Source organism: Chaetodon auriga, chromosome 12 (assembly GCF_051107435.1).
Source record: "Chaetodon auriga isolate fChaAug3 chromosome 12, fChaAug3.hap1, whole genome shotgun sequence".
NCBI classification, from domain to species: Eukaryota; Metazoa; Chordata; class Actinopteri; order Chaetodontiformes; family Chaetodontidae; genus Chaetodon; species Chaetodon auriga.
In genome coordinates, this window is record NC_135085.1 from 26,810,204 (window position 1) to 26,822,988 (window position 12,785).

General features: G+C 45.4%; 3 protein-coding genes across 4 annotated transcripts; 1 reads left to right on the forward strand and 2 right to left on the reverse strand.

The window, feature by feature from the left end:
- Window positions 1-280: 280 nt before the first annotated feature.
- c12h7orf25 (chromosome 12 C7orf25 homolog) lies at window positions 281-3,855 on the reverse strand. Its single transcript, XM_076745187.1, has 2 exons — window positions 3,713-3,855; window positions 281-1,773 (listed from the first exon to the last, which is right to left on the reverse strand). Exon 2 carries the CDS (start codon window positions 1,755-1,757, stop codon window positions 492-494), a length of 1,266 nt encoding a protein of 421 aa, XP_076601302.1. The 5' UTR covers window positions 1,758-1,773; window positions 3,713-3,855; the 3' UTR covers window positions 281-491.
- On the forward strand, window positions 2,350-5,629 carry LOC143329345 (uncharacterized). Its single transcript, XM_076745188.1, has 3 exons — window positions 2,350-2,605; window positions 2,726-2,820; window positions 5,495-5,629. Exons 1-3 carry the CDS (start codon window positions 2,443-2,445, stop codon window positions 5,546-5,548), a joined length of 312 nt encoding a protein of 103 aa, XP_076601303.1. The 5' UTR covers window positions 2,350-2,442; the 3' UTR covers window positions 5,549-5,629.
- On the reverse strand, window positions 3,885-12,292 carry dnajc1 (DnaJ (Hsp40) homolog, subfamily C, member 1). 2 transcript variants are annotated; one of them, XR_013077880.1, is made up of 13 exons: window positions 12,044-12,289; window positions 11,424-11,525; window positions 10,825-10,871; window positions 10,517-10,682; window positions 10,310-10,407; window positions 10,134-10,227; window positions 8,818-8,902; window positions 8,310-8,473; window positions 7,988-8,107; window positions 6,780-6,828; window positions 6,309-6,694; window positions 4,868-5,075; window positions 3,885-4,524 (listed from the first exon to the last, which is right to left on the reverse strand). XR_013077880.1 is itself a non-coding variant. In XM_076745186.1 (12 exons), exons 1-12 carry the CDS (start codon window positions 12,200-12,202, stop codon window positions 5,007-5,009), a joined length of 1,539 nt encoding a protein of 512 aa, XP_076601301.1. In that variant the 5' UTR covers window positions 12,203-12,292; the 3' UTR covers window positions 4,638-5,006. The 2 variants fall into 2 exon arrangements, 1 of the variants encoding a protein (XP_076601301.1); XM_076745186.1 differs by lacking the exon at window positions 3,885-4,524 and having other exon boundaries at window positions 4,638-5,075; window positions 12,044-12,292.
- Window positions 12,293-12,785: the final 493 nt, after the last annotated feature.

The window sequence follows — 12,785 nt, forward strand, 5'->3', positions numbered from 1 at the left end:
TTAAACTCTCTTTTTATCTTAAAAAGAAGACATTTTAAAGGAAAAGCACAATCTTCTTCAACTCTTTTTTTTCCAACTCTGGAAGCTTCATCTTTTGATGTTTTTGTATTTATTATTTACTCTAACAAACTTTAACTCCTTCATGTCTGTCAAACCAGTTCATAGATTCATTCAGATGTTCATAATTTCAGTCTGAACGTGAATGGTCATGAGGTCACAGCCATCTGCTACCTGGTGACCTGACACCATGTGACCTACTGTAACAAATGACAGCTGAGAGTTACAGTGATACTTTATTGATCTTTGAATATAGATTCTGAAATCATTCACCAAACAAAACAGTCAGCTATCAGATTCTCTTTACAGGAACTTAGAAACATTAACATAAACATCAGGCTTCTTATTACACCTTTTTATTTGTCAGCTGACAATCTCAAACTCCCATCAGCCCCTGCACAGGAAGTGTCTGTCTCGGGAGGGTGTTGCCTCTATCAGATGGGAGAGGCCCTCCACTCCTTGCCCTCGGTCAGAGCTCTTGGCTGGTGGATGAACACGCTGTATCGGACGCCCTGATTGGCCGCTGCCCTGACAAATCGGCTGTTTGCCGTCATAGTAACGGCTCTCAGTGAGTCTCCCGTGCCGAAGATCATGAGTGAGCGGTGGTTGACTTTGGCGCTGGGTGTGAGGTGCAGCGTGCGCTCTGATGGCAGGTCATCCACGATATGGAGACGAGCAAGCAGCTCCTGAGCGCGCTCCTTTTCTCCCGGTCCCCCCAGCGTGTCCAGGATCACCTGGAAGTCATGGACGGCAGCACGGCAGGCGAACAGCTCTTTCCCCTGCATGAAAGCATCGAGCTGGGGCAGCACCTGCTGGCGGCGCTCCTGGGCCGCCTGCTCTGTCAGGACTGGCTCCCTGAAGGTGAAGTGACAGCGGCCATGACTCAGTGATGACACGTATGTGATGAGCGTGGTGATGTCGAGGTTAATACGTTGACACTCCTCCACCTGCACCTGAGCGGGAAACGCCAGACTGGCCACCACCGTGCCACGGTCAACTCGCGTCAGCTCAGACTCCTCCTCCTCCTCAATATCTTCAGCTGGCTCCTCCTCCTCCTCCTCCTCATCATCATCATCCTCCTCCTCCTCTACCTCTTCATCTCCTCCCTCCTCCGTCACCACGGCGTTGACAGCGACGATGTCCCCGCGGACAAAGATGCCCATGTCCCTGAGGCGGTCAGCCATGGGTGAGGAGACCCCATTGTAGAAGGCAAAGACGATGTGGGGGTGTCGGTACTGGACGGGCTGCTGGCGGCTGGCCTGCAGGAAGTCCTCAGCCTGCCTGATGATGCTCTTGTCTCCATACTGGCCCCGACCTTGCCAGATGTTGTGCAGAGCCTCCGCCTTCCTGCCCACCGCCTTCACCCAGGTGTGTCCACCATTAGCCACTACGTCCACCACCAGCGTCTGCCTGCAGCCGGCAGCGTCCTGGTAGGTGAAGACGTGCAGCAGGGCGACCACGCCCTCCAGGCTCTTGGCGGACTCCACAATGGCAGTTAGGTGAGTCAGGTTAGTGCTGTGCAAGTGAGACTCTTTTAACTGCAGCTCTCCAGCCTCCACCCGCCGCAGGAAGCGCAGCTCTGCTCGGAGTTTACCACAGAGCTTCTGGTGACCCTCCACACCCTGACAGAGCTGCTCCATCCGCTGGAGCAACACCTGAGCAGAGCTGATTCTCTCCTGCAACATGACCTGCAGAGACATGACTGCTACATCGTACCTGAGGAGGACAGACACACAGACAGACAGAGACGTCAACACCTGAATGTTACCAAACTCATTTACTGATGAGTCATGATAAGACAGTTAGATCATGAGAACACCTGGATCTACAGCTGGACTTTGCCTCAACTCCTACCCTCAGAGTCCAGTTTATTAGGACCAACTGAAAATGAGTCAGTCTGATTCGACACTCCTACAACAGACTAAACATGAAGATGGCTTTGTGATCTGTTGATTCATACCAGCAGGTGTTCCTTTTATTATGTCCACCCCATTTATATCAATGAGTGTCAACAACAGAATCACCTTCCTTCTTTATCCTGTAATTAAGACCTCTGGGTCCAAAAAGCAAAATTATCACAAGACAACATGTCATAAAAACAAGACAATAAAACCAGAACTTAAAGGTGCAACGTGGAGGACGTGACCACCTGTCCAAGGCCACTCCAAACAAACAGGAAACGCTGCTCACTGCTCTTAACTGTAGATATCTTTGGCTGTAGCTGCTAGCTGCTGTTAGCTGGTTAGCTCAGTTAGCCATGCAGCTAGCGGCTCTGTTAGCTGACAGGATTCTGCACCAAATGAGAGCTCGGAGCACTGGGGGATTGTTGGTGTTTATACTGGGGACAACAGAACCAGCTCAGAAGCCTCCAGAGGACACGACCGGATGAAGACCAAACACAACCTCCACACCGAAGGAGGCCAGTTTGATGATGGGGAAAACGGTAAGGAAGCGATTTACAGCGACTCCGACCAGGACTCTGACTCCAGGGACAATGAGGACACGGCAGACCGGGACGGGAGAGCTGTGAACTGGGAGAGCAGCGAGGGTAAAAGCAGCGTCTAGAGCCAGAATATTTTCATTCTGTTTCTGTCGAGTCTGAATTAAGTTTGTTCTGCGATATCTTTTTTGAGTTTACTGAACTTTGAGAATTTATTTCCTTTGTTAGACAAAAAAGCTCAGAGAGCTGTGAAACGCAGCAAACTCAAACATCTACCAGCTGGAACTACGAGGGGCCGAACGATCGGACTGTCACCTGTGCAGGTACAGACAGGAGGGCTGCAGCTAGCTGTTAGCATTCTAACTTCAGTTCATATCTCTGCAGCATACGACGTCTCTGACAGATTGTCACAACTGTTTCTTCTTCAGGTTCTCTTGATCATGTTCATTCAAATTGAGGCCATATGTTACACATTCTGCCTTTCATTCATCCTGAACAATGTTTTAATGCAAAGGGGTACAACACAGTAAAACAAGAGATGAAATATTAAATCATGTAAAAAGTATGTATCTCACACATAACAACAACAACAACAACCAGTTCCTGAATCCAAATACCGAAAGTCCTGATTCAAAACTATAAACCCTACTTAAGGACGAGGTCAGAAACACAAATAACCAACTACCAGAAAAAGGCCCTGGTTACTTTTCTGTCACTTATCATTCAGCTTTTTAGATAAATGTTAGTAAATTAACGTTAGTTTGTCAATAATTAATCCACATTCTGATTCTGTATCTCATCCAGCAGTTTAAATAAGGGCCAAAGGACAGTCTGACTCTTATTTCCGCGTGTATTTCTGACACCAACACACCAAACCCTGACCTGCTCCGAATCTGTTAAATGTGAAGTTTTTTAGCTGGAGTCTGGTGTGACAGTGAACTTCTCAAGTCTTCTTTAACTGTTTGCTCTCTATTGTAAACTGTTCGGTGCTGCTCAGATCTCTCTAAAACCACACAGACACAAATCAAGTGTTGTCATGACATCTAATATCAGCTCGTTAGCTCTGATGCTAACACCGTTTTCACTGTGAAATCTGACTTCAGACTGCTTAGATTAATTTCGGCAGATTGAAATCTATTCTGTCGTATTTCCGCTCTTTCAACAGTAGGTGAAACACTTTAAAGCGTTCAGAAAACAAATATAATGTTGACTTACGGCAGCAGTGACGTTTGGACTAAAATACGCAGGTTCGTCTTCAGATATTAGCTAACTGCAACGTCAATGCTAATGCTAAGTGACAACGTCCGTTTCCTCCAGGAGGAAGAACAATGATGCCACTTCCACTTCCTCCTCGTCCTGATCCACGAGCCTGAAGTTTGCACAGAGACTGAGTTCCAACAGACCACAACTTTATTTCTAAAGATGACAAAATGTCTCAACACTTTACACACTTATGAAATCTAAAATTTATTTGCATGTCTCAACACAGTTGGTATATTTCTATTCTATGAAAATATAAAACTGCGCTTTTATTTGTTGCCTTAATTGGAAGTGATTCCAGAGTTTTCTGTAACTACACAGGGAATAGGCTCATTGGAGATGAACTGCGTCTCACCTGGAATGTGGATGGGGCAGTTTTCCTTCAAAGTACACGCAGGACCAACTGTGTTCATACATGTATACAACCCAATTCCAAAAATGTGTAAAATGTATGAAAAAGACAATCAGTCATTTCCAAAGTGTGTTTACTGTAAAGTTTCCTGAAGTGTCTCTGAGTCCATGTGTTCATCTCCTTCATCCATTCATGTGTCCACAAAGTGGTGAACTCGCTCCATCCTCTATGAACGACTGAGTCTTTCCAGGATGCCCCTTTCATACCCAATCATGATCCTCTCACCTGTTACCAATCAGCCTGTTTACCTGTGGAATGTTCAAACAGGTGTTTTTGGAGCATTCCACTACTTTCCCAGACTTTTGCTGCTCCTCTCCCAACTTGTTTGAAATGTGTTGCTGGCATAGATGTATATCTGTATAATGTATATAGACAGACAGACAGATAGATATAAAGACCGTTTATTATTGATAATATATGATAAACATGTTACTTTAACTGTGGCTGAAACAATGAAAACAAACGGTAGGAGATAATAAATACTTTTTATTGATCAGCTGAATAAAATTTGATTGACAGCATGCTGAACAGAGCTAAGGCACATGAAGCTGTGAGGTCAGCAATCAGGTGGGTTCAAACTAGTCACTTGCTTCCTTTGACATGAATTAAAAAAAACACACCTGAGCAGGTGAGACGCCACATCACACAGATAACAAAAACAAAACTAACTAATTCAGTCCAGTCAGGAGGCGGCTCACCTGGACAGAACAATAAAACACTCCTGACAGTTAACCTGACAGGTCACCTGGTTAACTGTCACATCTTTTAGGTGATTCAACTGTCAGGAGGTCAGAGGTCATAGCAGGAGGAGGCGGAGTCTGGGGTCACAAGCTTTTATCAGCTCTTAGCTTGTTTCCTCTTCTGAACAAGCTCCGCCAACATCTTATAACGGATCATACACTCCTCCTGGAAAAGACAACGACACAGATCAATCAGTTTATCAGTAAATAGCACAGTGGGTGCATGTCGTTGGGGCTCAAAATCACCTGGCTAAATGTGTCCACGTGTGTCCTTCAGAGTTCAGTTCTGAGGCAATGTCTTTTAAATATTTAATCGTTGTTTGGAAATGTGCTCCTTTATGCAGACAACAGTACTGTATCTCAGTTAGCTGTACCGCTAGTGGCCCAGTTAGCTGACTGGGGTCTGTCTCGACCAGGAGCATGGAGCTCCGGGAGACTGTTTACACCGCAGGTAACAGAGTCATCTCAGCAGCCTCCAGTGAACATGACCAGATCAGGACCGAACATAAACTCCCAGACTGAAGAAGGCTAGTTTGACGATGAGGAAAATGTTTTTTTATACTTTGAAATACATTCTTTTTTCAGGTGAGCTGGCTCTGTTCTGGACTGCCCACTGGACACCATCAAGGAGGTGGGTGAGAGGAGGATGTTAGGATGCACATTCAGCCTGTCACGTAGCATTGTGTTGATGATGTTTCACCTCACAACATTACAAACCTACTTTTTGTTGCACTACTGTTATTTATGCTAACTTATGCTCATATCCATTACATCTTGTGCAATATGACACAATTTCTACTGTGTTGTATATTTTTTCTACTGTGCAATAGTACAAACACGGTACTTATTATCCATATATCCTTTTTTATTGTCCTTTTTGATTATTCTATGTCCTCTTTTTATCTTTGCTGACTGTAAAAAATTAATTTCCCCAGTGTGGGATTGAGAAAGTCTTATCTTGTCTTATCTCCTCACTGACTCTAGCTGTGGTTGATCACTTAAATCTATTGGCCAGTAAGTTATCTGCACAGACTCCACCCACGAATCCTATGAGGAACAATGGCGAACACTCACTGGGAGAGCCTCATAGCCACCTTATCCTTCTGAACTTCTGCATTTTGTGGTCTTTGACTATTATCTTTAAATTTGATCTAACTGATTACAAATCTGTCTCTTTTGTTTTGTGACATCTGTATTTTATGTTTTGCCTGCTGCTAGCTCTCCAATGGAACAGGTCTTTATCATGGTGAGGTTGTTCACTAGTTTAATAAAGTTAGATTATCAATCAATTAATCAACCTGTTCACAAATTGAAACTCCAGATAAACCTATCCACCATGTTTCACACTGAGTACCTGACACAGGTGACATGTAGATTGTTCACCTGTCAGAGCCCTCACCTTGGTCTTCCCTGGGACCACCTTGGCAATACGGTCCCAACGTTCTGCGGTTCCTCGGGGGAACTGTTGCAGAGCAAGTTCCAGCAGCTTCTGTTGGTTCTGAGTCCAGACAGAGGGGTCTGTCTTCTCCCTACTCTCCTGAGGTTCCGCCTCCTCTTCCTCCACAGCCGCTGGATTGAAATCTTTCTGCCGACGACCTCTGACTTTCCCCTCCACCCCTTCTGGGGTGCCTAACTTCCTGGTTCTCCTCCTGAGTGCTGCAGCTGCTTCTTCCTCCTCCTCCTCTTCACAGGCCCCACCTGCTCTCGGAGACATTACACTGTCAGCAACAGGAAGTAACCTCACAGGAAGAGGAGGTCCCTTCAGCTCTGACAGTTTCACCAGACCTGAAATACAGCCAAGGTTTAGTAGACCTGACAGATGAGTGACAGCAGAACCTGAGAGTGACAGTTGAACATCGGTAGCGTTTACCTGAGGTGTGGCTCACGTTGTCTTTCATGTGTTTGACTTTAGTTGTCACCTGTTGCGGAAAACAGTTTCAGTCAGTTTGTGGTGTTTAAAGGAACAGTCTAACATTTAATATTTGTTCTCTCTCAATCACATATTTCCGATGGACATCAATTTCATCTGTGTGTCTACCACAGACAGGAAGCAGTTACGAGTAGCTAGCTCTTAACCCAGCTCCATCAAAACAGAAGACTTTACTTTCCTGAACTCCAAGTTTATCTGATTAAAATGCTGCATCTTGTTCATTGATCTGCTACCCCTTCATGTTCTGCTACCTTATCATGGTGGAGGAGTTTGTGTACCCACATGACCCTGGGAGTTGTGTTACTGTGGGCAACAGCTACTGGTAAGATGAACAAAGAAAACTGATCCCACGTGAGGGGTCAAACCAAGAGTGCGCCCAGAATCCTTATAAAGCTACCTCACCTGATTGAGAAAGATGGTGGCCCTGTTATGGAGCCAGGCCTGGGGGGAGCATGATGGGTGGAGCCTGGTGGTCAGACCTAAATCCAATGCCCCTGTTGCCTTGTGGGCCCACTACCTGCAAGGCTGGATGTAAGGGTCATGGGTGTTGAAAATTACCCCAGGCTACAAAAAACTGGATGTAGGGAGGTGAAACAGCACCTCTCTAATAGAGAAGGAGCCAGGATTGATGTGGGGATGTGTGGAGGTATGCTGACTAAATCTAGTTGGGCTCTATACACAGTACGGAATCTTGAACCAATTGCTGAATAAGGGCTAAACCCCTTTCAGAGATGCCCAGGGTGAAAGACACCAGGTGGGAGAGGATGACTTTGATTGTTTGTTGTTATGCACAGAACAAAAGCTCAAACTGGCTTTCTTCAGTCTTTGGGTGAATAAGGTGGTTCATTTCTCTGGCAGAGGTCACTGAGGTAGTTGAAAATCTCCCTAGAGCCACCAGGTGTAGATATGATTCACCCTGAGATGCTGAATACTCTGGGAATTGTTGGGCTGTCTTAGTTAACTCTTCAGTGTCTCGTGGCAGTGGGGGTCAGTACCTCTGGATGTATCCTAATTTACATGTTGCAGAACATACATATGTGCACACAGTGCAGCCCAAACAGGGCGACTGCAACGTGACTCAGCTGCTGTGCTGCTGACCCCAGTATTATTCAAACAAAACTGTTTTTAACCAGTTTAAAGAGGCTTACGTCAGCCACTGATCGGCCCAGCTCTTGAGCAATCTTCTCCCAGCGACCTGGAGAGCCTCCTGGGAATTTAACCATCAACCTGCTGAGGAGGCTGAGGTCATCCTCTGTCCAGTCTACAGCCTGAGAACACAGAGAAAGTGACATCATTCAGGTGTCTGTCACACCTGTAGTTCACTTCAGTTCAGCCTGCAGCCTGAGAACATTTCAACTGAAATACTGATGAGATGTTTTAAGATCAGGGAGGTTTGTTCTCCACCAGATGTTCTTTAATCTTACTCAAGTACGAACTGGCCAGAATAATAAATGATCAATAACATCCAACCTTTTTCTTCGCAGGTCTTCGTTCCTGCAACCAGTCATCCATCTGGTCCTCGATCTCCTCAATGGAAGTCGTTTGGTCATAATTCTGGTAGCTCAGGTTCTCTGAAGATGGTTCGTAAACAGGAAACTCTACCTTTGGCTTTTTGACCTTTGGCCTCTTCTCTCCTGAACAGACAGAGGACAGGAGGTTAAACCAAACATCTTCAGGTGACAGAGCTCAGACATGTAACTGATCTGTGTAGACTGGCACCTGGTGTGTTCAAGTGCCTCTACAAAAGTACGACATCCAACATCTGACAATCAGCAGTTGCAAAGTGTTAAAATGATTTGTTTTCCTCGTTAAAAAGTTTTGCTTGGTGTTAGAGTCTAAAATCTCAGGGTGTCCTTGAACACACACACAAATGTTGACTGATTATTGATCTATAAGTTTACAGTCTGTGTGTTATTCTACTGAAAAAATAAACAGAAAACACAGCTGCCAGGATGCAAATCATGTAAAAAGCATTTACTGGGGGAAACTTCCTGTTCAGCTTCAGCTTCCTCTCTCTGCTGCTGTTTCATCTGTTGGTAGTCCTCATAGTACTGCTTCACCTCCTGAAACACAGAGACCAGGACTAAAACTAGGACCGATACCAGAGACCAGGACTGAACCCAGGGTTCTCATACATTTTTACTTTTCCATAATGTGTTACCCCATTTCCAAGTAGTTTAACATAGGCAGGCCTTTATAGTGACCATAGGGTCCAGCATGCTTTGCTCTCAGACAGGCATTGTGAGAAAAAGGTAGCATGGATTTTTGAATGAATGCCTTTGTGTCTGCACATACAGAAGACTCAGAGAACTGCTTTCCACATAATGTGCCTGATTTCTGCTACACCACCTGTCCTGGGCGTAGCATACTGGAGTAAGAGCCTCATTATGGCAACCATATTCTTCTGTTCTCGCTGGCTTCAGTGAATATCAGCATCAATTTAAAAGTAATTTTAGATAAAAGTTTTAAATCAGTTGTTTTTGGTTTCTAAATGTTCATTTCAACAAGAGGATAGTCTGAGACACGAGCAGGGAAGATCATACAAAAAACATACTAAGAGTGGAAACACAAGTGCTATTTCATGTGTGTCCAGTCCTTTGAGGGCACACACTTAGGACTTTTTTTTTCTTTTGTAAGTAAAGGCTAGTATTTTCAATCTGTTCCAAATAGCTGCTGCTCCTTTGAGAGGAAACAGATGTTTCAAACAAAGCCAAGATTGCTCAAGAAAGCAAAAACATTGAAGAGGTAACATCACATCTTGAGACAAACATGCCCAGATACACAGTTACTCAATTTAATACTCAATTAAAGTATTCATCAGAATGCTGAATGTCCTTCAAGTCCTGTGCTTCACATTAAGTGTGAATAATGCATCGTCCTCTGTGACTGCATCAGTTCAGCCCACAGAAGATCATTGAATGCAGCAACTGATTGACTGAGCGTTGGATCAAGTGCTTTCGCTGCTTGTCCTGCTGGTCGAAGCGCCGCTATTATCTCATTAGACGTTCATGCTGTCACGTGATACGAGTGACTTTACAACCATCATGCAGCGCAGCACTAGATTCAAATCAATACAGGGAAATTTATTTTGCATTACATCAAAAACTATGTACATTTAAAACCAATTTCCCTGCTAATTCCAAATCATATCCAGGCCTGGAGAGCAGTTTTTCCAATTTCATTACTTTCTGGAATTTCAGGTTCGTGGGAACCCTGTGAACTGCTTCACCTACGGCCTGGACAGTGCGTAGCAGGTTTTTGATGGACAGGTAAACAGAAGGACAGGTAGTGTACCTGGATGGTCTGTGGCAGGTTTTTGATGGACAGGTAAAGCCAGATGCTCAACTTCAAAGGGAGGATGTCCTGCCAGTGAGGTCTGTCCTGAACTCTGAAACAACAAAGAAACAAACAATAACAAACACAAACAAACCAAGAAAACAGGGAGTCCAGAGATGATGTCATAGCTATACCTGTCACTCCGGTCCTGGCTGACACACCTGAAGTCCTCTGCAGGTTTGGAGCTCAGCTTCTTCTTCTTCTCTTTCTTCTTCTTACTCAGCAGCTCATCCTGGAAACATGGAGGATTCATGATGAGATCACATGACTGTTTGTCTCAGTACCTGCTGCACTGTGATTAGCTGCCTGTCTATCTGCTGTGTTCTGAGTGGCTGCCTCACCAGCTGTTTCTCGAAGTATATGGACCAAATGACAGCGTAGTGTCCCACGGTGAGGATGAGGAAGAAGAGGAAGGCCAGCTCAGCATTACTCATCTTCCTCACTCGTCTGTAGTAGAAGACTGGCTGCCGCCAATCAGGAAGCCCATTCACCAGGATGTCATCATACCTGCCGACAAATAAAAATGTTGTTTATATATCCCTTATTGCAGAGTCCAACAGTCCTCAGTCCAACAGGAGATCTGTGGAGAGGTTGCAGAGGTGTTGCTCTGTCCTCTGATTGGCTGAGAGCCAGGTATATGTGTACTCACTTGCGTCGTCTCTCCTCATCCTTCAGGACTTCATAAATGGCCACTAGCTGAAAATCAAACAACACACTCTGAAGGTGAATCATGGGGACATTAAGTTTGATTTCTTTCATTTCATGATTTACAGTGCTGGTGCTCTGTCATTTAATTCATTATTGATTAATAAAAATCCTAACAGTGGCTGATGATGACTAACTCTCTGCAGATGGTCCTCATAATAATAAGTAATAATACATTTTATTTGGAGGCACCTTTCAAGTCACCCAAGGTCACCTTACAGAAAATAAAAGCATAAAAGATCACAAACATCATAATTCACAAGTTAGTCACATCCCCCCTCACCCCACCCCCCCATCACAACATCCCCCCTCACCCCATCCCATCACAACATCCCCCCTCACCCCATCCCATCACAACATCCCCCCTCACCCCATCCCCCCCTCACCCCATCCCATCACAACATCCCCCCATCACCCCTCACCTCATCACCCCATCACATCATCACATCATCACCCCATCCCCCCATCACCCCCTCACCCCATCACGTAGTGTGTGTGTATGTGTGTATGTGTGTGTGTGCGCGTGCGCAGTGACTTCCTCACTTGTCTAAACTGAGTTTCAGCATTTTCATCTTTGTTCTTGTCAGGATGCAGAGAAAGAGACAGCCGTCGGTACGCCTTTTTTATCTCTGCTGCTGATGCATCCTGAGACAGAGACAGACAGACAGACAGAAAAAAAGACAGACAGTGAGCCAATGAGACACACAGACATTTACTCACACCTGAATCTGAACACAGTTTGAACTGTTTGTTGTTTGTCACTCTGTTACAGATGTCTCCACATCAGGACATGTTTCCACATCAGGACGTCTCGGGAAACGTCAGAGTTTCTTTGAGCCTCCATGTTGCTGCTGTCACGCATGTCGTAACTTCGAACCTTTAAGCTTTTCTCTGATAACGCTGACTCCTTTCAGCCAATCACTGAGCTTCTCCAAACCGTCGACTGAAAACTGAAAAGAAGTCAACTTCTGCTTTCGCACGGGACACGAGCTCCTGCCTGCTGAACTGTCGCGCTCCTAAAACCACGTTACCTGACCTGCCGCACCTGGCAGAACGAGCCAATCACAGCACAGAAGGAAGGGACGAGGTGGACCAGGCAGCATTAACATCCAGCTAGCGGCTGCTGTGCGGTTACCATGGAGACATTAGCAGTTAGCACGGACCTGATCCAGGGACAGGAACTGGTAGAAAGTCTGCGGGATCTCCTCCACCAGGTCCAGCAGCTCCAGATCCGCGTCCCAGGCGGCCAGGGGGGGGGTTGAAGAGACCAGCAGGGTCAGGCAAAGCAGCAATGAGCCGCACGGACCCGCACAGACCCCCATCACCGAGAAGCCGTTCGAAGAAACGACAGAAAAAACGAGTCTCTGACGTGGGTTCACTGCAGTCCGTCCGCCAGCTCAGCGACAACTGACCCGGAAAAATACTGCCAGCATGCCAGTCGCATCCGGGTCAAACTGTCCAAATAGAAGTCCTCTGTGAGCGTTCCAGCGGCGACCACAGCGACAACTGGAGGAGGATCATAAAACTACAGCCAGAGACCGGAAGAAACGCAAGAGGTGGAACTACAAGCCCGTTTCCAAAAACGTTTGGACTGTGAGTAAAATGTAATGGTTTGTAAAATACTGACTCTCCACATTTAACTGAACAATGTTGAAAGTGAGAAATTTTGTTGTTTTTGAAAATGATTTCCTTGTAGAATTTGATGCAGCAACTCAGTTGAATTAAGTTGTTCAGGTTCATGTTTCGCTCTTCTTTTATCAAAACTCTGTTGGTGCTTGAACTGAGAAGACAAACTGTTTTTCTGAAAGACGAAACGTTTCCTTCATGAACGTTTTCAGCAGCTCAACAGTTCAGACTCTCCTTATTTTACCTTTCATAATGCTCCAAACATCTTCAGTGGGGGAC